At 66.2% G+C, this 20510-nt stretch overlaps 1 protein-coding gene across 1 annotated transcript in view; it reads left to right on the forward strand.

The window, feature by feature from the left end:
- Window positions 1–19800, forward strand: part of LAMB2 (laminin subunit beta 2) — a 43112-nt gene extending 23312 nt beyond the window's left edge. The window contains 13 exon segments of the mRNA XM_073350846.1: window positions 968–1192; window positions 2289–2506; window positions 5194–5290; window positions 5508–5880; window positions 6071–6255; window positions 6654–6895; window positions 7086–7289; window positions 8101–8245; window positions 15825–16032; window positions 16272–16413; window positions 17169–17345; window positions 18976–19135; window positions 19234–19800. Of these exon segments, the coding sequence (XP_073206947.1) occupies window positions 968–1192; window positions 2289–2506; window positions 5194–5290; window positions 5508–5880; window positions 6071–6255; window positions 6654–6895; window positions 7086–7289; window positions 8101–8245; window positions 15825–16032; window positions 16272–16413; window positions 17169–17345; window positions 18976–19135; window positions 19234–19370 (2513 nt within the window). The 3' untranslated portion in view covers window positions 19371–19800.
- Window positions 19801–20510: the final 710 nt, after the last annotated feature.

Genomic DNA, 20510 nt, shown 5'->3' on the forward strand with positions numbered 1-20510 from the left:
TGTCGGCCATTCTCTGTGTCCAGACCCCTGCACACACCTGCCCTCTAGGGCTCTGCAATGATCATACACCCTTATCCCACCACCTAGACACTTGAGAAGTGCATAGGGGAAACTGAGGCACCCCCACACTATTCAGAGGAAACATTAAGAACAGCCCCACTTCGTCACAGATACCTGAGCAGGTAACCTGAGCCAGGAGGGGGTCAGGGCCAGGTGACACCTTCTGCCCGGGAAACTGGACAAAGGCTGGAGGAGGGGTGGGGGGTGGCTGGGTGAGGCTGCTGGAGGGGGTTTCAATTTGGAGTTGGCTGGGGAGATGGTGGGAGGCCCAGAACCCAGGTCTGAGCTTCCCCCTGCCCCCCCAATATGGACCTGACTGAGGGGTCCTGTTCTCTGTACCTACAAGCTCTGTTTGGGACTGTGTTCCTGTTGGCTAATAAACCTTCTATTCTACTGGCTGGCTGAGAGTCATGGTGAATCACAGGAAGTGGGGGGTGCAGGGCCCTGACTCCCCCACACTCAGTGACACCCCATCTCCAGGACATTATCTGGGGTCCCGGCTGCTAGGCAAGGTCACACCTGGTCCCCTAAAACAACAAACCCTCTCTTGCCACTTCGTTACGCACGCAGCAAACAGGGAAACTGAGGCACGCACCATATTCCTGCAAAACACTAAGAGAACCCCCCACTTTGTCCCAATCTGTATCCCCTTCCCTGCCCCCCCACATAGCAGTACCCCCCCCTTCCTTCCCTCCCAAGGGAGCCCCGAGACCCAGGCCTGAGAGGACACGTTCCCACAGGGATCCTGTTTCTACTTAACCAGGGTATTGCTGGCTTCTCCAGCCCAGCATCGACTGGCTGTGACTCTGGGGGGGCCGAATGGGGTGTTGGCGGGGGGTGCTGCCCTCCAGCCCGTGCCGCACCCCACACTGCAGCGTTCCCGGCCCTGATTCCCGCGTTCCCGCAGGTCTGCGCTGCGAGGAGTGTGCCCCTGGTTACTATGGAGACCCCTCGCAGGCCGGCGGGCGCTGCCAGCCCTGCCAGTGCAGCGGCAACGTGGACCGGCGGGACGAGGAGGTGTGTGAGCGACGCTCGGGGCACTGCCAACGCTGCCTGCACCACACGGAGGGGGCACGCTGCCAGCACTGCCAGGCCGGCTACTACGGGGACGCCACCCGCCGCGGCTGCCAGCGTGAGTAGGGGCCAGGCTTGGGCACTGCGGGGCTGCTGGCCTGGGCGGGAGGCGCCTGCCTGGCCCCCCCTGCTCTGTCCCGCCAGTCTCCTGGACCACGCTCGTCACCCTCGCCTCTGAGCGCCCCCGGGGACCGGGCGCACGCTTCCCCCCACCCCGCCCGGGACCGGGGCGCTCAGACCCCCCCCCCTACCCGCCCGGGACCGGGCGCTCAGACCCCCCCCCTTCCCGCCCGGGACCGGGCGCTCAGACCCCCCCCCTTCCCGCCTGGGGACCGGGCGCTCAGACCCCCCCCCCGTCCCGGGGACCGGGCGCACGGACCCCCCCACACACTCCTGGGCACCGGGCGCACGGACCCCCCCTTCCCTCCCGGGACCAGGCGCTCAGACCCCCCCCCCCCATCCCGGGGACCGGGCGCTCAGACCCCCCCCTACCCGCCCGGGACCAGGCGCTCAGACCCCCCCCACACCCGCCCGGGACCGGGCGCTCAGACCCCACCCGTCCCGGGGACCGGGCGCACAGACCCCCCCTTCCCGCCCGGGACCAGGCGCTCAGACCCCCCCTTCCCTCCTGGGGCCTGGGTGCACAGACCCCCCCCTTCCCTCCTGGGCACCAGGCGCTCAGACCCCCCCCCGCCCGGGGACCGGGCGCACAGACCCCCCCTTCCCTCCTGGGGCCCGGGCGCTCAGACCCCCCCCCCCACCCGCCCGGGACCAGGCGCTCAGACCCCTGCCCTACCCGCCCGGGACCGGGCGCACAGACCCCCCCCTTCCCTCCTGGGGACCGGGCGCACAGACCCCCCCCCTTCCCTCCCGGGGACCGGGTGCACAGACCCCCCCTTCCCTTCTGGGGATGGGGCGCACGGACCCCCCCTTCCCTCCTGGGCACCAGGCGCACAGACCCCTGCTCTGCCCACGCCCCCCGGGGACCGGGCGCACAGACCCCCCGCCTCCCCGCGAGGGCCGGGCGCACAGTCCTCCCAATGGGTACTGGGTACCAGTGCCGTGCGGCCAGGCCCCATCCCATGCCGTGCCCGTAGCCAGGTCTCAGCAGGGCCCCCCTTTCCTGCTGATGCCCCTGCTGTCTGGGTTCCCAGGCTGCTCCTGTAACACCCTGGGCACAGAGCCCAGTGAGTGCAGCGCGCAGGGTGAGTGCCGGTGTGATCGGCGCAGCGGGCAGTGCCATTGCTTGCCCAGCGTCCAGGGGCAGAGCTGTGACCGCTGTGCCCCCAACTTCTGGAACCTGGCCAGCGGGAAGGGCTGTGAGCCCTGTGCCTGCCACCCCCAGCACTCGCTGGGCCCTGCTTGCAACCAGGTGAGAGCCAGCATGGGGGTGGGGCGGGGGGCAGGACAGGGGAGTGTCATGGCCCCCAGGAGTGGGGCTACGGATCCAGGTTTTACTCCTGGGGGAATTCTGTGCCATTGCACATCCACATAATTCATGTCCCCCGCAGATTTCTTTGCTTCCCCACAGAAAAATGACTTTCTGATGGGGAAGCAAAGGGAAGCCGGGAATGCTCATGTGACCCTCCCCAGCAGTATGTTTTGGGTGCCCAGGGCAGCCAGCAGAGAAGTAAATCACTGTGGGGCAGGGGGCGGGACTGGGGAGGACCCTGCTGGTGGCTCCTACGCTGCACCAGGCTCAGCTGCTAATCCCGGCTGGGCTGGGGTGGACGGGACTTCCTCTTCCCTGCATGGCATCCGGGGCTGTGTCAGACTGTGATGAAGTGGGAATGTTCATAATGTTTTCTCTGAATACTGTGTGTGTGCCTCAGTTTCCCCATGGCATTTCTTAAGTCTCTAGGTGGGGGGATAAGGGGGTGTGATTGTGGCAGAGCCCTAGAGGGCCAGCGTGATGGTGTCTGCACAGAGAATGGCCGACACCCTGTCCCCTGGCGACTGATGGCCTGGGCCCCTCCCCTGCAAGGTGCAAGTTGAAGGGGTTGGAGAACAAAGAGATCAGGTGGCCTCCTGGCCCGGGAAAGAGACAGAGGCCAGAGGAGGGGTGGGAGAGTTTCAGTTTGGAGCTGGCTGGGGAAAGAAAGGGAGGCCCAGATCTGGGGTCTGGGCTCCCTTGCCCCAAGATGGACCTGACTGAGGGGTCCTGTTCTCTGCACCTACAAGCTCTGTTTTAGACCATGTTCCTGTCGTCTAATAAACCTTCTGTTTTACTGGCTGGCTGAGAGTCCCGTCTGACTGCAGAGCTGGGGGGCAGGACCCTCTGGCTTCCCCAGGACCCCGCCTGGGCGGACTGGCTGTGGGAAGCGCACAGTGGGGCAGGGGAGGCTGAATGCTCCGAGGTCAGACCCAGGAAGGTGGAAGCCGGGGGAGCTGTGTGTCCTGCAGACAGGCTGCTTCCAGAGAGGAGACTTCCCCAGAGTCCTGCCTGGCTTCGTAGGGAGCAGTTCCAGAGCATCGCCCAGGGACTCCGGGACACAGACCCACCCCCAGATTTCTCCTCCAGCTATAGGAAGCTCTGCCAACTCCCCCCCACACACAGACACACACACACCTGCTTCCTGCACCCATCGCTCCTCAGCTGCAGGGGGAGGGATCCCTGTACAGGGAGCTGTTCCCTCATCCACCCAACCCCCATGCCGAGCTCTATCCCCACCACAGCCAGACCCTACCCCACTGAGCCCCAGCCACCTTCACCTGGACCCCCCTGCAGAGACCCATTACTGTTGCACCCAGTACCCCCCAACAAGCCCCTATGCATCCAGATCCCTCTCCGTATCCAGACCCCCCCACTGAGCCTCCCTTACCCTGCTTGTCGCAACAGAACCCTCTCAACCCACACCTGGACCCCCCCACGCTAAGCTCCTGCCTTGCCGAGCTGCCTACTTAACCACCTGGTCACCTGGCTCAGAGGGGCCGGGCCCTGGGGTGTTTCCGGGGCAGATCCAGTCCTTGCGCTGTGTCAGGGTTGGGTGCCGCCTGGTCGCTGAGTCCGTGTCCCGGGGAGCCGCACACTGATCGCCCGCCTCTGTGCAGCAGGGGCCTGGGCTCCCCGGGCCGTGGGAGCCTCCACGTTTATTTCACAAACACGGTCTGCGGGATTTTAAAATACTGTGCGCAGAATGTTTAGTTATTTGGAGCAGAAAGCCCTCAGGACTAAGCAGCTTTGGGACCAGCTCTGGGGGCCCAATGCAGTGAACCAGACCCTCAGGGTCAGCCACGAGCCTCCCCACCCCCTTACACCGGGCCCCTGGGCTCCAGCCCTGCTCCGCCCCGTGAGCTCTGCCCAGCTAGTCCCCCTGAGGCAGAGCCAGGCAGAGCCCTGCCCACTGTGCAGGGCCCGATGCCCCGCGCCCAGCGGCTGCAGAGACGCTCACCCTGCGCTGTCCCCTGGCGCGGCACAGAGACGTGAAGGTTGCAGCATTGGCCACCCTGCTCAGCCAGCACCCTGCCAGCTGTAGGGAGCCCCTTGGTGCACGCTCTGGCTGTCCGCCCTCCTTCGGCAGAGCCCAGGGGAGAGCCCCAGGTCCCCCCCACCCAGTGCTTTGATCTCAGCTGGGGATTGTTCAGCCCCCCAGGGGCGGCAGGGAATCCAGGTCCCTCTGGGGCGTTGTGTGCTCGGTGCCAGTCGCCGGTGTCTTCTCAGACCCCCCACTGACATGGGGAGCAAGGCCCAGACGCCCACGTCGCTTTGCCTGCCCTGAGAGCAGCCAGTCCTTCCCCACCCACTGGGAGCCATGCAGCACTGCGGGGAAACCGAGGCATAGACAGGCCTCATAAAAACATGACAAAATATTGCCATGTTGTCCCGGGGTTTGGGGCAGGGTGGGCGGGGCCTGGAATGGGTTAGGGGCTGGTATGATGAAGAGACCTTGGCACCTGGAGGAGAAGGCGAGGGCCCCAGACGGCCCGTGGTGCGACCCTTAGCTGAGAAGGTCCATCCCCTCCCTGCCCCCTACAGGCCTGCCCCCAGGGTGGGGAGGGGCTCAGTGCCTGCCTGATGTGTACTCACACGCACTGACCATGGCCAGCGTCTGTCTTCAGTTCACAGGGCAGTGCCCCTGCCAGACGGGCTTCGGGGGCCGCACCTGCGCCGACTGCCAGGAGAACCACTGGGGTGAGCCCAGCCTGCAGTGCCGAGGTGAGTGTGGGCAGAGCGGGCTGGCTTGGGGGCCCTGCACCCCCTCAGCACTGTGGGCAGAGCGGGCTGGGGGCTCCCTGCTGGCAGAGTGCAGGAGGCACTGGAGGGAGCCGGGGGAGGGTGCCATGCAGGCCCCCATCTCTGCAGTGCCAGGCCCAGCTGGGGTGGGGCTGGGATGGCTCCAGGCACACGACTGACGTGTCTCTGCTCTCCATAGCCTGTGACTGCGACCTCCGCGGCGTCGAGAGCTCCCAGTGCCACCGTGCCACCGGGCACTGCTCCTGCCGCCAGGGGGTGTCGGGCGTCCGCTGCGACCAGTGCGCCCGCGGCTTCTCTGGCGCCTTCCCCGACTGCCAGCCCTGCCACCAGTGCTTCGGGGACTGGGACCGTGTGGTGCAGGACCTGGCTGCCCGCACCCGGGGCCTGGCACTGCGCGCCAAACACATCCAGCAGACGGGCATCGCAGGTGCCTTCGAGAGGAACTTCCGCCAGCTGGAGGAGAAGCTGGGTAGAGCCCAGGCCATTGTGGACGCCCGCAATGCCACCGCGGGGGCCGTGACCCAGCTGCTGCGCACCATGGAGGAGCTGCGGTGAGTGGGGGGTGCAGAGACGCCTCGCCCAGTGCCTGGGCACTGCCTGGGCGTGGGCCACGGGCTGAGCAGGCGAAGGGCCCTGGTGTGGGGCTGAGCCAGGCAGGGATCAGCGTCCCGCAGGTGGGGTGGGGAGGGCAGGAGTGAGGCTGGGGCCGTGCCCTGGGGCCTCACCCTGCCCTGCCCACAGGCAGCACGTGGGCGAAGCCACGGAGATGCTGACCCAGCTGGAGGGCGAGCTCACCGCGGCCCAGGACGAGAACTACAACGCCAACCGCGCCCTGGGCACGCTGGAGCGCAGCGCCCGCGGCCTGAACCTCACCCTGCTCGACCTGGCACGCCAACTCCACCTGCTCAAGAACTCCAACTTCCTGGGTGAGCCGGGCCCTGGCGGAGGGCTCTGGGCTGGCACCAAGGGGGCGGGAGGCTCACTGCAAGTGGCACCAAGGAGCTGCAGGGGGGCCGGGGGGGGCCGGGGGCCCCAGAGGTGAGGGCTTTGGCGGGGCTGGCACTGAGGAGGCAGGAGTCTCACTGGGGGATGGCACTGGGAGACTGGGGGGGGGCTTGCACAGAGGGCGGCCCTCGGGGCATGGGCTTTGGGGGGTCTGGCACCAGGGGGCCCCGGGGGCAGGGGCTCTGTGGGGGCTGGCACCAAGGGGCCTGGGGCAGGCGTTCTCAGGGGGGCTGGTGCCGAAGGGCCCCCGCGACAGAGGCTGCAGGGGGCTCCCTGCCCTGGGTAGGGGTCTCACAGGTGCCCGCCTGCTCCTCCCCAGGTGCCTACGACAGCATCCGCCAGTCCCATGCCCTGTCACGGGCAGCTGAGCGTGATGCCAACGCCTCCAGCCTGGCAGTGCCCAGCGCTGTGAGCGACTCAGCTGCCACCCGGCGCCGCTCGGAGCAGCTGATGGCACGGAGGAGAGACAACTTCAACCGCCAGAGCGCGGCCAACCGGCGGGCGCTGGGCGAGCTGGCCACCAGGGCCAAGACCCTGCAGCTGCGTGACATCAATGAGAAGGTGGGGGGAAAGTGCAGGGGATGGGGCCTGAGGGGGGCAGGTGGGGGAGGGACAAAGTGGGGTGGGGAGGCGGGGGATGGGCAAAGTGGGGCAGGCGGGGCAGGGGACAGCATGCCCGTGGCACAGCAGCTCCAGGCGGCTCCCCCCAGCTCCTGGGGTCGCCGGCCCACAGTGCTCTGTCTGCCCACAGGTGTGCGGTGCCCCCGGGGACACCCCCTGTGCCAGCAGCCCCTGCGGGGGGTCCAGCTGCCGGGATGAGGATGGCAGGCGCCACTGCGGGGGCCTCAACTGCCAGGGGGCGGTGGCCATGGCCGGCAGCGCACAGGAGCGGGCCCGGCACACCCAGGCCGAGCTGCACAAGGCCATGGGGGAGGTGGATGAGCTTTTCCACAAGGTATGCGGTGCGGGCGGGGATGGGAGTGCGGGAAGGGTGTGAGCAGCAGGGGGAGCTGGCATGGAGAGGGACCCGAGGGGCAGTGTGCAGGACTGCAGCTCTCCCACTCGTGGGCAGAGGCTGTGGGTGGCATGGGGGCATGCTCCCATGTCCATGGGCACTGCCCGGAGCGGCGCATGGTTCCCCTGTCTGTGGGCAGTGCCCGGGGCAGCGCGTGGCTCCCCTGTCCGTGGGCAGTGCCCGGGGCAGCGCGTGGCTCCCCTGTCCGTGGGCAGTGCCTGGGGCGGCGCGTGGCTCCCCTGTCCGTGGGCAGTGCCCGGGGCGGCGCGTGGCTCCCTTGACATGGGCAGTGCCCGGGGCGGCGCGTGGCTCCCCTGTCCGTGGGCAGTGCCCGGGGCGGCGTGTGGCTCCCCTGTCCGTGGGCAGTGCCCGGGGCGGCGTGTGGCTCCCCTGTCCGTGGGCAGTGCCTGCGGGCGGCACGTGGCTCCCCTGTCCGTGGGCAGTGCCCAGGGCGGCGCGTGGGTCCCCTGTCCGTGGGCAGTGCCCGGGGCGGCGCGTGGCTCCCCTGTCCGTGGGCAGTGCCTGCGGGCGGCGCGTGGCTCCCCTGTCCGTGGGCAGTGCCTGCGGGCGGCGCGTGGCTCCCCGTCCGTGGGCAGTGCCTGCGGGTGGCGCGTGGCTCCCCTGTCCGTGGGCAGTGCCTGCGGGTGGCGCGTGGCTCCCCTGTCCGTGGGCAGTGCCCGGGGTGGCGCATGGCTCCCCTGTCCGTGGGCAGTGCCCGGGGCAGCGCGTGGCTCTCACGTCTCTGCGGCAGGTGGCCGAGGCCAAGGGGAAGGCTGACGATGCCCGGCTGAGGGCACAGGTGGCGCTGGACAAGGCCAACGAGACCAGGACGCGCGTGGAGCGCTCCAACATGGCTCTGCGCGAGCTCATCCACCAGATCAAGGCCTTCCTGAGCCGTGAGTGCCCGGCCCCCCCCGCCAGGCTGCCCTCCCCGTGCGCCAGCGGCCTGGGGCTGTGGCGCTGGGTACCCCCGGGGCAGGATGGGTGTTGTCATGGGGCGGGGAAGGAATGGGGGGGTTGGGTTGGGTTGGGAGGGGCAGGCACTGTGTGGGGAGCAGGCCGGGACCCCCAGGCGGGGTCTGGGCTGGGGGGTGGGCACTGTCTGCGGGAGGCAGTGTCCAGGCGGTGTCAGTGAGGGCACTGTTTGGGCATGGGGCAGGCACAGCAGGGGCAGTGGCATGGAGAGCATGGTCTAGGGGTGGTGTTGGGGTGGGGCAGGGCAGGCACTGTTGGGGGGCGAGGCAGGGTGAGCCCCATGGGGGCGGGACAGGCCCCGGGGGGGCAGGGCAGGCACCACGGGGGCAGAGCGGGACAGGGCAGGCACCATGGTAGTGGGGCAGGCACTGCGGGGGCGGGGCAGGACCAGGCAGGCAGCGTGGGGGCGGGGCGGGGCAGGGTGGGGCGGGGCGGGGCAGGCACCGCGGGGACAGGGTGGGGCCAGGCAGGCACCATGGGGATGGGGCAGGGCAGGGCGGGGCAGGCACCGTGGGGGCGGAGCAGGATGGGGCAGGCACCGTGGGGGCGGGGCAGGACCAGACAGGCAGCGTGGGGGCGGGGCAGGGTGGGGCAGGATGGGGCAGGCACCGTTGGGACGGGGCAGGGCGGGACAGGCACCGTGGGGGCGGGGCAGGGCAGGACCAGGCAGGCACCGTGGGGGCAGGGCAGGGCAGGACCAGGCAGGCACCGTGGGGGCGGGGCAGGGCGGGGCAGGACCAGGCAGGCACCGCGGGGGCGGGGCAGGACCAGGCAGGCAGCATGGGGGTGGGGCAGGACCAGGCAGGCAGCGTGGGGGCGGGGTGTCACGGAGTGTGGGGGAGTCCAGGCCCTGCACCCCTCTTCCTGGGATCCACTGAGACTCTCAGCCAGCCAGTAAAACAGAAGGTTTATTGGACAACAGGAACACAGTCCACAACAGAGCTTGTGGGTACAACCAGGACCCCTCAGTCACGTCCTTCTGGGGGAGCAGGGAGCTTAGACCCCAGCCCTGGGGTTCCCTGTGTTCCTCTCCCCAGCCCCAAACTGAACTAAACCCACCCAGCAGGTTCCCTGCTGCAGCCCCTGTTCACATTCCTGGGCAGAGGTGTCACCTCCCCCTCCCCCTCCTGGCTCAGGTGACAGGCTCTCAGGTCTCCCATCCCCAGGGCACATTCCCAGGTCACCACTTCCCCCTCCCTGCTGAGTCACATCGTCACATCTCTCCCCCCTTCGAGACTGAACTGAGCGGGGTCACGCTGACCAGTGACCTGGGGAAGTTCGGGGCCCCCTCTCCGGGACAGCGCATCCGCTATCAGGTTGGCACTTTCCTTCACGTGGACCACGTCCATGTCGTAATCCTGCAGGAGCAGGCTCCATCTCAGGAGTTTGGCGTTGGCTCCTTTCATCTGGTGCAGCCAGGTCAGGGGAGAGTGGTCGGTGTAGACAGTGAAGTGTCGCCCGAAGAGATAGGGCTCTAGTTTCTTGAGGGCCCACACCATGGCCAGGCACTCCTTCTCGATGGCCGCGTAGTGTTGCTCCCGGGGCAGCAACTTCTTGCTCAGGTACACGATGGGGTGTCTCTCCCCCTTTTCATCCTCCTGCATTAACACCGCCCCCAGTCCCGTGTCTGAGGCGTCGGTGAACACCACAAAGGGCTTGTCAAAGTCTGGGTTTGCCAGAACTGGGCCACTGACCAGAGCCTTCTTCAGCGCCCGGAAAGCCTCCTGGCACTGCTCGGTCCAGACCACCTTGTCTGGCTTCCCCTTCTTGCATAGCTCAGTGATGGGGGTGGCGATGGCGCTAAAGTGGGGCACAAATCTTCGGTAGTATCCTGCCATCCCAATAAAGGCTTGGACCTGCTTTTTGGTGTGGGGAGCGGGCCAGTCTCTGATCACCTCCACCTTGGCTGGTTCCGGCTTTAGGCGGCCGCTCCCCACCCGATGGCCCAGGTAAGATACTTCCGCCATCCCCACCTTGCACTTCTCCGCTTTTACAGTCAGCCCAGCCCCCTGGAGTCGGTCCAGCACTTGTCTAACCTGGGACACGTGGTCCTCCCAGGTCTGGCTAAAGACACAGATGTCATCAATATACGCCACGGCAAAACTCTCCATCCCCCTCAGGAGCTGGTCCACTAGGCGCTGGAAGGTGGCCGGCGCTCCCTTGAGGCCGAAAGGCAGGGTCAGGAACTCATAGAGCCCCAGAGGGGTGATAAAGGCCGATTTCAGTCGGGCATCTGCATCCAGCGGCACTTGCCAGTAGCCCTTTGTAAGGTCCATGGTGGTGAGGTACCGAGCTCCTCCCAGCTTGTCTAGGAGCTCATCAGGCCTGGGCATGGGGTAGGCATCAGATACAGTGATGGCATTGAGCTTCCGATAGTCCACACAGAACCGGCCCGACCCATCCTTTTTGGGGACCAGCACCACTGGCGAGGCCCAAGGGCTGGCAGATGGCTGGATCACCCCCAAAGCCAGCATGTCCCGGACCTCTCTTTCCAGGTCCTGAGCAGTTTTCCCTGTGACTCGGAAGGGGGAGCATCTTATCGGCGGGTGTGACCCTGTCTGCACCCGGTGGACAGTCAGATTAGTGCGTCCAGGCTGGTTGGAAAACAGCTGTCGGTACGGATGCAGCACCTCCCTGACCTCAGCTTGCTGGGCAGGGGTTAGCTGATCCGAGAGGGGAATTGTTTCCAGGGGGGAACCAGCTCTGGTCCCAGGGAATAGATCTACTAAAGGGTCATCTCCCTGCTCTTCCCACTGTCCACACACGGCCAACACCACATTCCCCCTGGCATAATATGGCTTCATCATATTCACATGGTACACCCGGCGGTGGTGCGCCCGGTTTGACAGCTCCACCACATAGTTTACCTCATTGAGCTGCTTGACGACCTTGAAAGGGCCCTCCCAGGCGGCCTGTAGTTTGTTCTTTCTCATGGGGATGAGAACCATCACCGGATCCCCGGTGGCGTAGGCACGGGCCCGCGCCGTGCGGTCATACCAGACCTTCTGCTTCCTCTGGGCTCTGGCCAGATTCTCCCTGGCCAGGCCCATGAGTTCAGCCCGTCTCTCTCGGAAGATCAGGACATACTCCACCACTGACTCTCCATCGGGAGTGGCCTTCCCCTCCCACTCGTCTCTCATCAGGTCCAGGGGGCCCCTCACCCTCCTTCCATATAACAGTTCGAAAGGCGAAAATCCGGTAGACTCCTGGGGCACCTCCCTGTACGCGAACAGCAGGTGAGGTAAGTACTTGTCCCAATCCTGCGGGTGCTGGTTCATAAAGGTTTTCAGCATCATCTGTAGCGTCCCGTTGAACCTCTCCACCAGCCCGTTGGACTGGGGGTGATACGCTGAGGCCCAGTCGTGCCGGACCCCACATTTCTCCCACAAGCACCGGAGCAGGGCCGACATGAAGTGGGAGCCTTGGTCTGTCAAGACTTCCTTGGGGAACCCCACTCGGCTGAAAATGGTCAGGAGCGCATCGGCCACGGTGTCGGCTTCAATGGAAGCTAAGGGCACTGCCTCGGGGTAGCGGGTGGCAAAATTTACCACCACCAGAATGTATTTCTTCCCCGACCGGGTCGTCCTGCTGAGAGGCCCCACGATGTCCATGGCCACCTTCTGGAAAGGCTCCTCTATGATGGGCAAAGGTCTCAAAGCCGCTTTCCCCTTGTCCCGGGCCTTCCCCACCCTCTGACAGGGGTCACAGGATCGGCAATACTGCCGGACCGTGGTAAAGACCCCGGGCCAGTAAAAGTTCTGTAGCAACCTCTGCCGGGTGCGCCGGATTCCCTGGTGCCCTGCGAGGGGGATGTCATGGGCCAGGTACAGGAGCCTGCGGCGATACTTCTGGGGGACCACCAGCTGCCTCCTGATCCCACAGGACTCTACTTCCCTTGTGGGAGCCCATTCTCGGTACAGGAACCCCTTCTCCCACAGGAACCTCTCCTGGCAGCCTCTCCTCATGGTCCGTCCCACCCTGAGGTCGGCCAGGTCCCTGAGCTTGCGCAAGGAGGGATCTTTCCTCAACTCGGCCTGGAACTCAGCGGCTGGGGCAGGGACGGGGCCCGGTTCCCTCTCGCTGGCCAGGTCTGAGGCCTCAGCCTCTCTGAGCCGTGCCCCTCGGTGCTCCCTCCCCACCAGGGTAGGGTCCTGCGCCTCCGGTGTGATACCCTCCCCGAGGTCAGGGCGCAGTGCCCCTCGCCGGCTCTGGCTACGCGTCACAACCAGGGCGGCCTGGGGCTTGCTTGGCCAGTCCTCTAGGTCTCCCCCCATCAAAACTTCAGTGGGCAAATGGTGGTGTACCCCCACATCCTTGGGGCCCTCCTTGGCCCCCCATTTCAGGTGTACCCTTGCCACGGGCACCTTAAATGGGGTTCCGCCCACCCCTGTCAGGGTCAGATAGGTGTTGGGCACCACCCGATCTGGGGCCACCACCTCGGGCCGGGCCAGCGTCACCTCCGCGCCCGTATCCCAGTATCCATTGACCTTCCTCCCATCCACCTCCAGGGGAACAAGGCACTCTCTCCGGAGGGACAGCCCCGCGCCCACCCTGTAAACTGAGCACCCTGAGTCCAGAGCCTCCAGCCCTCTGGTGGAGCTGGCCTGGGGTACTCTTCCCTCCGGGGCAGGTGGTAAACTGGTAGGCCCCCTTTCCTGGGTCGTCTGCCCCTCGTCCAGCTGGGTCCCTACCCAGTTAACCCTGGGTAGGTTGGGTCTGCTCAGTTTGTCCCTGAGCCCGGGGCACTGGGACCGCACGTGGCCTCTCTGGCCACAGTGATAGCAGCTCAGGTCACGTTGGTCCCCTCGAGCGGGTCGGAGGGGCCCGACGCCAGGCGTTCCCCTTGGGAGGGGGTTCTCCCTATTTCCCCGCTGGGAGGCCCCCTGGTGACCCTCTCTCTGCATCGGGGGGGGCCTGTTCTTTTGGGACTCCTCCCGGCGACCCCCTGACCGACTGTTCACAAACTCGTCGGCCAGCTGCCCTGCGTGCTGGGGGTTCTCGAGCTGTTTGTCCACCAACCACAGCCTCAGGTCGGAAGGGCACTGATCATACAGTTGCTCCAGTACGATTAGGTCCAGCAGGTCCTCTTTAGCTTGGGCCCCAGCTGTCCACTTGCGGGCATACCCCTGCATCCGGTTGACCAGTTGTAGGTAGGTGACCTCAGGCGTTTTACGCTGACTCCGGAACCTTCTCCGGTACATCTCGGGGGTCAGCCCAAACTCACGGAGCAGGGCCTGTTTGAACAGTTCATAGTCCCCTGCCTCCGGCCCTGTCATCCGGCTGTACACCTCCACGGCTTTGGGGTCCAGTAAGGGGGTGAGAAACTGGAGCCTGTCTGCAGGGTCAACCCTGTGCAGCTCACAGGCATTCTCAAAGGCCGTCAGGAAGCTATCTATGTCCTCCCCCTCCTTCCGCTGGGCCAGGAAGCACTTATCAAAGCTCCTTGCAGTCTTGGGTCCCCCCGCACTCACCGCAGTCGGGGCCCCACTGCTCCTCAGCCTGGCCAGCTCCAGTTCATGCTGCCTTTGTTTCTCCTTCTCCTGACGCTCCCTCTCCTTCTCCTCCTGCTCATGTTGACGTTGTTTCTCCTTCTCCTCCTGCTCATGTTGACGTTGTTTCTCCTCATGTTGACGTTGTTTTTCATGATCCTCCAGCTCCCTCATTTTCATCTCCCTCTCCCATTTCAGCCGCCTCCGCTCCAGGGATGGGGAGCTCCGCCGGGAGGATCCCCTGCTGGGTGCCGGGGTCAGGGTGCCCTCGGTATTCGCTGGGCTTCCCCCAACCCCTCCCCCAGGCATAGGTAGGAAGGGTCTCGGGATGTCCTCAGCAGCAGTCTGACCCCTCCCAGCCCGGTCAGGCCCCAGGGCCCACGCTGCGTCTGCCGGGCGGCTTCCCTCAGGGACAGGGATCGGGTCATCCAAGCGATCCCTCTCCTCCAGCTGGGCAATCAGCTGTTCCTTGGTGGACCTCCCGATGCGCAGCCCCCTCTGCCTGCACAGCTCCACCAGGTCGCTCTTAAGGCGTTTAGTGTACATCTCCCTGCTGGCCACTCGCAGGCCGGGCAGCTTCCCACGTGTGCCGGTCCTTCTTGAGGTCACCGACTCTTTGCCAGGGTCGAGCTGCAGACTCCTCCGCCCCTGGGACCGCTCGCTGCAATCCCCCGGGGGACCCTGTTACTGCAAAAGTCTTTCTCTCTGGTCACACATTCCCAGGGGTTAACCGCCCCCCGAAACCGTCTCTCTCTGGATCTTCAGCACGCCTGGTCCCCGTCAATTCCCCTTCCTTTTACTGCTCCCCAGTCACTTACTGCAGGAAGCGCCGTTCACGGGGTGCAGTAGATCCCACCGCTGCCACCAGTTGTCACAGAGTGTGGGGGAGTCCAGGCCCTGCACCCCTCTTCCTGGGATCCACTGAGACTCTCAGCCAGCCAGTAAAACAGAAGGTTTATTGGACAACAGGAACACAGTCCAAAACAGAGCTTGTGGGTACAACCAGGACCCCTCAGTCACGTCCTTCTGGGGGAGCAGGGAGCTTAGACCCCAGCCCTGGGGTTCCCTGTGTTCCTCTCCCCAGCCCCAAACTGAACTAAACCCACCCAGCAGGTTCCCTGCTGCAGCCTCTGTTCACATTCCTGGGCAGAGGTGTTACCCCCCCCCCCAGCCCCCTCCTGGCTCAGGTGACAGGCTCTCAGGTCTCCCATCCCCAGGGCACATTCCCAGGTCAACACTTCCCCCTCCCTGCTGAGTCACATCGTCACACGGGGCAGGATGGGGCAGGCACCATTGGGACGGGGCAGGACCAGGCAGGCACCGTGGGGGCGGGGCAGGACCGGGCAGGCAGCGTGGGGGCGGGGCAGGGCAGGCACCGTGTGGGCGGGGCAGGGCGGGGCAGGCAGCGTGGGGGCGGGGCAGGGCAGGACCAGGCAGGCAGCGTGGGGGTGAGGCAGGGCAGGGCGGGGCAGGCAGCGTGCGTGCGGGGCAGGGCGGGGCAGGGCGGGGCAGGCAGCGTGGGGGCGGGGCGGGGCAGGGCAGGGCGGGGCAGGCACCGCGGGGGCAGGCAGCGTGGGGGCAGGGTGGGGCAGAGCGGGGCAGGCAGCGCGGGGGCGGGGCAGGGCAGGACCAGGCAGGCAGCGTGGGGGTGAGGCAGGGTAGGGCGGGGCAGGCAGCGTGCGGGCGGGGCAGGCAGCGTGGGGGCAGGGCAGGGTAGGGCGGGGCAGGCAGCGTGGGGGCAGGGTGGGGCAGGGCAGGGCGGGGCAGGCAGCGCGGGGGCGGGGCAGGGCAGGACCAGGCAGGCAGCGTGGGGGTGAGGCAGGGCAGGGCGGGGCAGGGCGGGGCAGGCAGTGTGGGGGCGGGGCAGGGCAGGGCGGGGCAGGCAGCGTGGGGGCGGGGCAGGGCAGGGCGGGGCAGGCACCGCGGGGGCGGGGCAGGGCAGGTCAGGGCGGGGCAGGCAGCGCGGGGGCGGGGCAGGGGTTGCAGTGCTGACCCCCTCCCCGCCCTGCAGAGGAGGGGGCCGACCCCGACAGCATTGAGGTGGTGGCTGGGCAGGTGCTGGCTCTCTCCATCCCAGCCTCGCCCGACCAGATCCGCCACCTGGCCGAGGAGATCAAGGAGCGGGTCAGCAGCCTGGCCAACGTGGATGCCATCCTGGAGCAGACGGCGGGTGATGTGCGCCGAGCGGAGCAGCTGCTGCAGGACGCCCGCAGGGCCAGGTGAGACCATGGGGCGGGGGCCAGTCACACTGGGCCTGGGGCTACCTACAGTGACACCTGCTTCCCGCCCTGCCCCCGTGCCTGCGGCAACACTCTGGCGACCCTGCTGTAACGGGCAGGTGGGCTGGGCATGGGGGCACTCCCCGTTCGGCAGCCACCGGCCAGGCCCTGGGCAGGGCGGCTGGGCGAGGGGCGGGGCGAGCCCAGGGCCCCATGTGTTGCCTTGTGCCCGGGTGCAGGTCGCGGGCGGAGAGCGTGAAGAACGCGGCTGAAGTGGGGAGGCGGGCGCTGGAGGATGCCAGGCGAACCCAGAGCGCCGCTGAGAGCACCATCCGCAGTGCCAGCAATGACATCCGCCACACGGAGGGCACCCTGAGCACGGTGAGCGCAGCCCCAGCCCCCCCGGGGGAGCCTCAGCTGGGGACCCCACAGCCCCACGGCAAGGGGCCGGGCAGCTCTGTCCTCCCCACAGGGGCTGGGAGGGAGCTGAGCCTGTGCACTTCCCCAGCCTTCCCTTCCGTGGGCTGGGTCCCCGGGGTCACGTGTGGCCTCCCCACCTCTGAGCCCGAGCCTCCGGGCTGCAGCCTCTGCCTCCCCCCGGGAGCTCTGCCCAGCCAGGCCACTGAGCGAGCCCCTGCTCGGAGCATCCCTCTGTGCCGCGCCAGCCGGTGCTGGGTTCCAGTCCTGGCTCAGCGGAGAGGCAGCCGGAGTCCAGCCTGGCCAGCCCATCTCGGCCTCCTTCCTCATATTTCCTGTGTCCGCCAGCCCCCGGCGAGTCCTGCCCCTACCCCTCTCCCTGCAGACCCCGCTGGGCTCCCAGCTGCCAGCCTAGTTCCCCCTTGTTAGGGGTCAGCTGGCCGGCCGTGGGGCTCCTGTGCCTTTCTTGTTGCTGTGGGTCGGTTCCAGCCAGTTACCTACCCAACAGCTCCTGCCCCCTGCAGTGCCCAGGGGCATTTGAACCCTTCTGCACCATGGGGCAGCGATGCCCAACACTGCCTGGTATGCCGTCCCCATCATTATCACAGACAAGCCCCCCTCGGTCTGGGAGATGCCAGGGCTGGGCACAGGAGCAGCGGTGGGGGGGCCATGCCAGGGATGGGGGGCTCCTGGGTTGACGGAGCTCCCCTCCCGGGCAGATCCAGCTGCAGGCGGCGAGCACAGAACGCCAGCTGCAGGGTGCCATGGAGCAGGTGGGGTGGCTGGACAGCCAGCTGGGCACGCTGAAGATGAAACGGGCCAATAACAGCCTAGCGGCCACGCGGGCCAAGAACACAGCCAGCGCCGCGCACGCCCGGGCCGGGGAGGTCAAGCAGGTGAGTGGGGGCAAAGGAGAGGACACCCAGCTGGGAGGGGGCTTGGCTCTCTGGTTCAGGCCCTGCAGGCTGGAGGTGGTGGAGAGTCTGGGTAAGGCCTGCGGGGGGAGCCGTGTTGGCTCTGCCTGGGGGGGCGCAGTCTGGGTTGGCCCTGTGGGGGGGGGGGCAACTGAGCTGGCTCTGTCGGGGGGCGGTGACGGTGCTGCCTGTGGGAGCCAGCTGAGGTCACTCAGTCGGGGTGAACTGCAGACAGAGCGGGGCAGACAAACCCCAAACGCGGGTGGATATGCCACTCCTCAGAGTTACCAAACCAGCCTCCGTATCACCTCCCTGGGTACTCAGACGTCCACACAACGCAGTGCCCCTAAAGTGCCCGCCCCAGGCCTCCCTCCGGACACACGTCAGATACGATGATGATTACTGAAGATCTTCTCTCATCATATAAGAGAGCAGGTTCCCCCAATCCCAAAGGATCAGGCCCCAGACCCAGGTCCGATGATAACTTAGATCTTACCCCAAATACGCGCTGATAGCCAATTCTCGTTAATTAAACTACAGTTTATTCAAAAAGAAAAGGGAGAGAGAGTTGGTAGAGAGATCAGTCTACAGACCGACCTGAGTTCAGTTCTTGAGGTCACGATACCAAGCAGAGATGGTGAATCTGTAGTGGCCAAACGTCCTTTTAGAAACAGCCCAGAGGTTACAGTCCAATGTCCATGTTCAGGGTGACTCCAGTCAGTGACTGGGGATCTCAATCCTTATGGCTCAGGGTTTCCCCTTCTTGAAACCCAAAGCCGATCTGAGATGAAGGAGGATCGTGTCCCAGGGCTTTTATACATTTCCAGCAGCCTCTTGGCCTGAGAAGACAATAGGCTCAACCTTCCTTCTCCCAAACATCCTGGCAATTAGCTCAGGGTAATTTATCATTAAACGGTTCAGATACAGGTTACCCCAACCTTCCCGGAGACAGAGAGACAACAACACTGTTGCCCTCCAGTGTCTTCCTAGATCTTCACACTCCTGTTTTGATCTTTGAATCAAAGCCGTGGCAATAGACAAGACTCGTTTGCTGACATCACAAGCCCTGAGCCAGCATCTCCCCTTCTCTCTCTAGCAGTGCGGGCTGCAGTTCACAGCTCTCCTCCTTTCCATCTCTTCCTAAGCAGTCTCTAAAGTTGGGCCCTGGGTCAGGTCAGTCTGGGAGGTCATTAACTCTTTCTGGCCCTGTGTCACCTGTCAATGAGATATGATATCACACTCCTAACCCCACAGGGGGTCCTTGTAGGGCCTGCAAGGCGAGCCATGCTGGCTCTGTCCGGGGGTCTGCGCTGGCCCTGGCGGGGGAGCCACGCTGGCTCTGTCCGGGGGTCTGCGCTGGCCCTGGGGGGGGGGAGCAGCCCTGGCTCTGTCCGGGGGTCTGTGCTGGCCCTGTGGGGGGGTCTGCGCTGGCCTGGGGGGGAGCTGGCCTGGCTCTGTCCGGGGGTCCGTGCTGGCCCTGAGGGGGAGCTGGGCTGGCTCTGTCTGGGGTCTGCGCTGGCTCTGTCCGGGGGCCTGCACTGGCCCTGGGGGGGGAGCCATGCTGGCCCTTGGGTGCCCTCTGACTGGCTGTCTCTGTCTGGGTGTGGCGCAGCTGGCAGAGGGGCAGCTGGAGGCCGGGTACCAGGCAGTGCAGGAGCTGGTGCAGAGCCAGGCACGGGGTGCACTGCAGGCCAGGCACCGGGCGGAGCGGCTGCGTGATGAGGCCACGGCCCTCCTACGGGATGCTCAGGGCAAGCTGCAGCGCCTGACAGGTGAGGAGTGGGGCGGGGGCGCTGCGGGAACAGCCCTGGGCACTGCCCTCACCGGGCTCCCAGCAGGGGAGGGCTCACCCTGCATTGTGTCTCCCCAGCGCTGGAGGGGTCGTACCAGGAGAACGAGCGGGTGCTGGAGGAGAAGGCGGCCCAGCTTGACGGGCTGGAGGCCAAGGTGAAGGGCATCGTGGGTGCCATCAACCAGCAGATCCAGATCTACAACACCTGCCAGTGACCCCGAGCGCCCACCAGCCTGTCGCCTCCCTCCCCCAACCCGACAGCCCGTCCCCCTGCCCAGCTCCCCTCCATGTCTGCCAGGGCCTGGGCTCCCCTGCATGGCTCCATTCCTAGCACCAGCCCCTCCAGGAGAGCCCTGCCCCCTTGGTATCATCACCGCTGGGGCAGTGCTGAGAACTCCCTCCTGGCACAGCCTCGGCGCGTCCTGGGCCCCTGTCCTGGCAGCCATGGTGCCCTTTCCCACAGCCCAAGGCTCCGCTGCTGCCTCCGGCCAGGGGCACCAGGACCCTGGCCCAGCGCTAGGCTGGGGGGCTGAGGGGGACTCACGCCCTCCACAGTGGGCAGGGCACAGGGTCTTGCACCCTCTGGCGCTTTGCCCTGGCACGTGGCAGGGGCAGCTTGTGTGTGAATAAAGCCCTTGCCTGGCACTCGCTGTCTCTCTGTGTGGATCATGTGCTGGTGACTGCCGTGCTGCCAGGTGCCAGGCATCTGCTGCCCTGGCATGCCCGCAGGGCCAGCCCTGGGCCTGGCACACACTGCCCCCCGCTCTCATGCAGACCAAGGCAGCCAGCAGATTGCATCCTCCCCTGCTGCCCCAGGCAGCTCGGAGCTGGAGCTGGGCCCGGCCTGGGCACACGGGAGGGGAAGGAACCTGATGGGTTGGAAGCAGAGCTCCAGCTGTGCACCCACCCCAGTCATGGCTGGTGCCTGGGGCCACAGCACACTGCACAGAGCCAGCATGGGCAGACGACTGCCCCAGCCAGCCAGTGGGAGCTGCCAGGCCGTGAGGGGAAGGGACAGTCCTTACACCCCAGCTCCTCTGTGCCCTCTAGATCCTGTCGTAGCACATCCCCTCTGTCCAGCCCCATAGAGGCCCTGTGCCCACAAACAGCCCTACAGTACAGCCATGCAGCTCATCTAGCCTGACCCCTGCATGGCACAGGCCACCGAGCTTCACCCACCCCCTCCAGGGATCGACCCCCGCCTCTGGCTGAGTCACTGACATCCTCAAATCCAGACTTAAAACCTTCCAGTGAGAATCCACCATTGACATGAACTCAAAACAGCCAGTGCCCTGTGCCCCATGCTGCCAGGGAAGGCGAAACTCCCCCAGGGTCTCTGCCAAGCTCACCCAGGG

Source organism: Lepidochelys kempii, chromosome 7, assembly GCF_965140265.1.
Source record: "Lepidochelys kempii isolate rLepKem1 chromosome 7, rLepKem1.hap2, whole genome shotgun sequence".
Classification (NCBI taxonomy): domain Eukaryota; kingdom Metazoa; phylum Chordata; order Testudines; family Cheloniidae; genus Lepidochelys; species Lepidochelys kempii.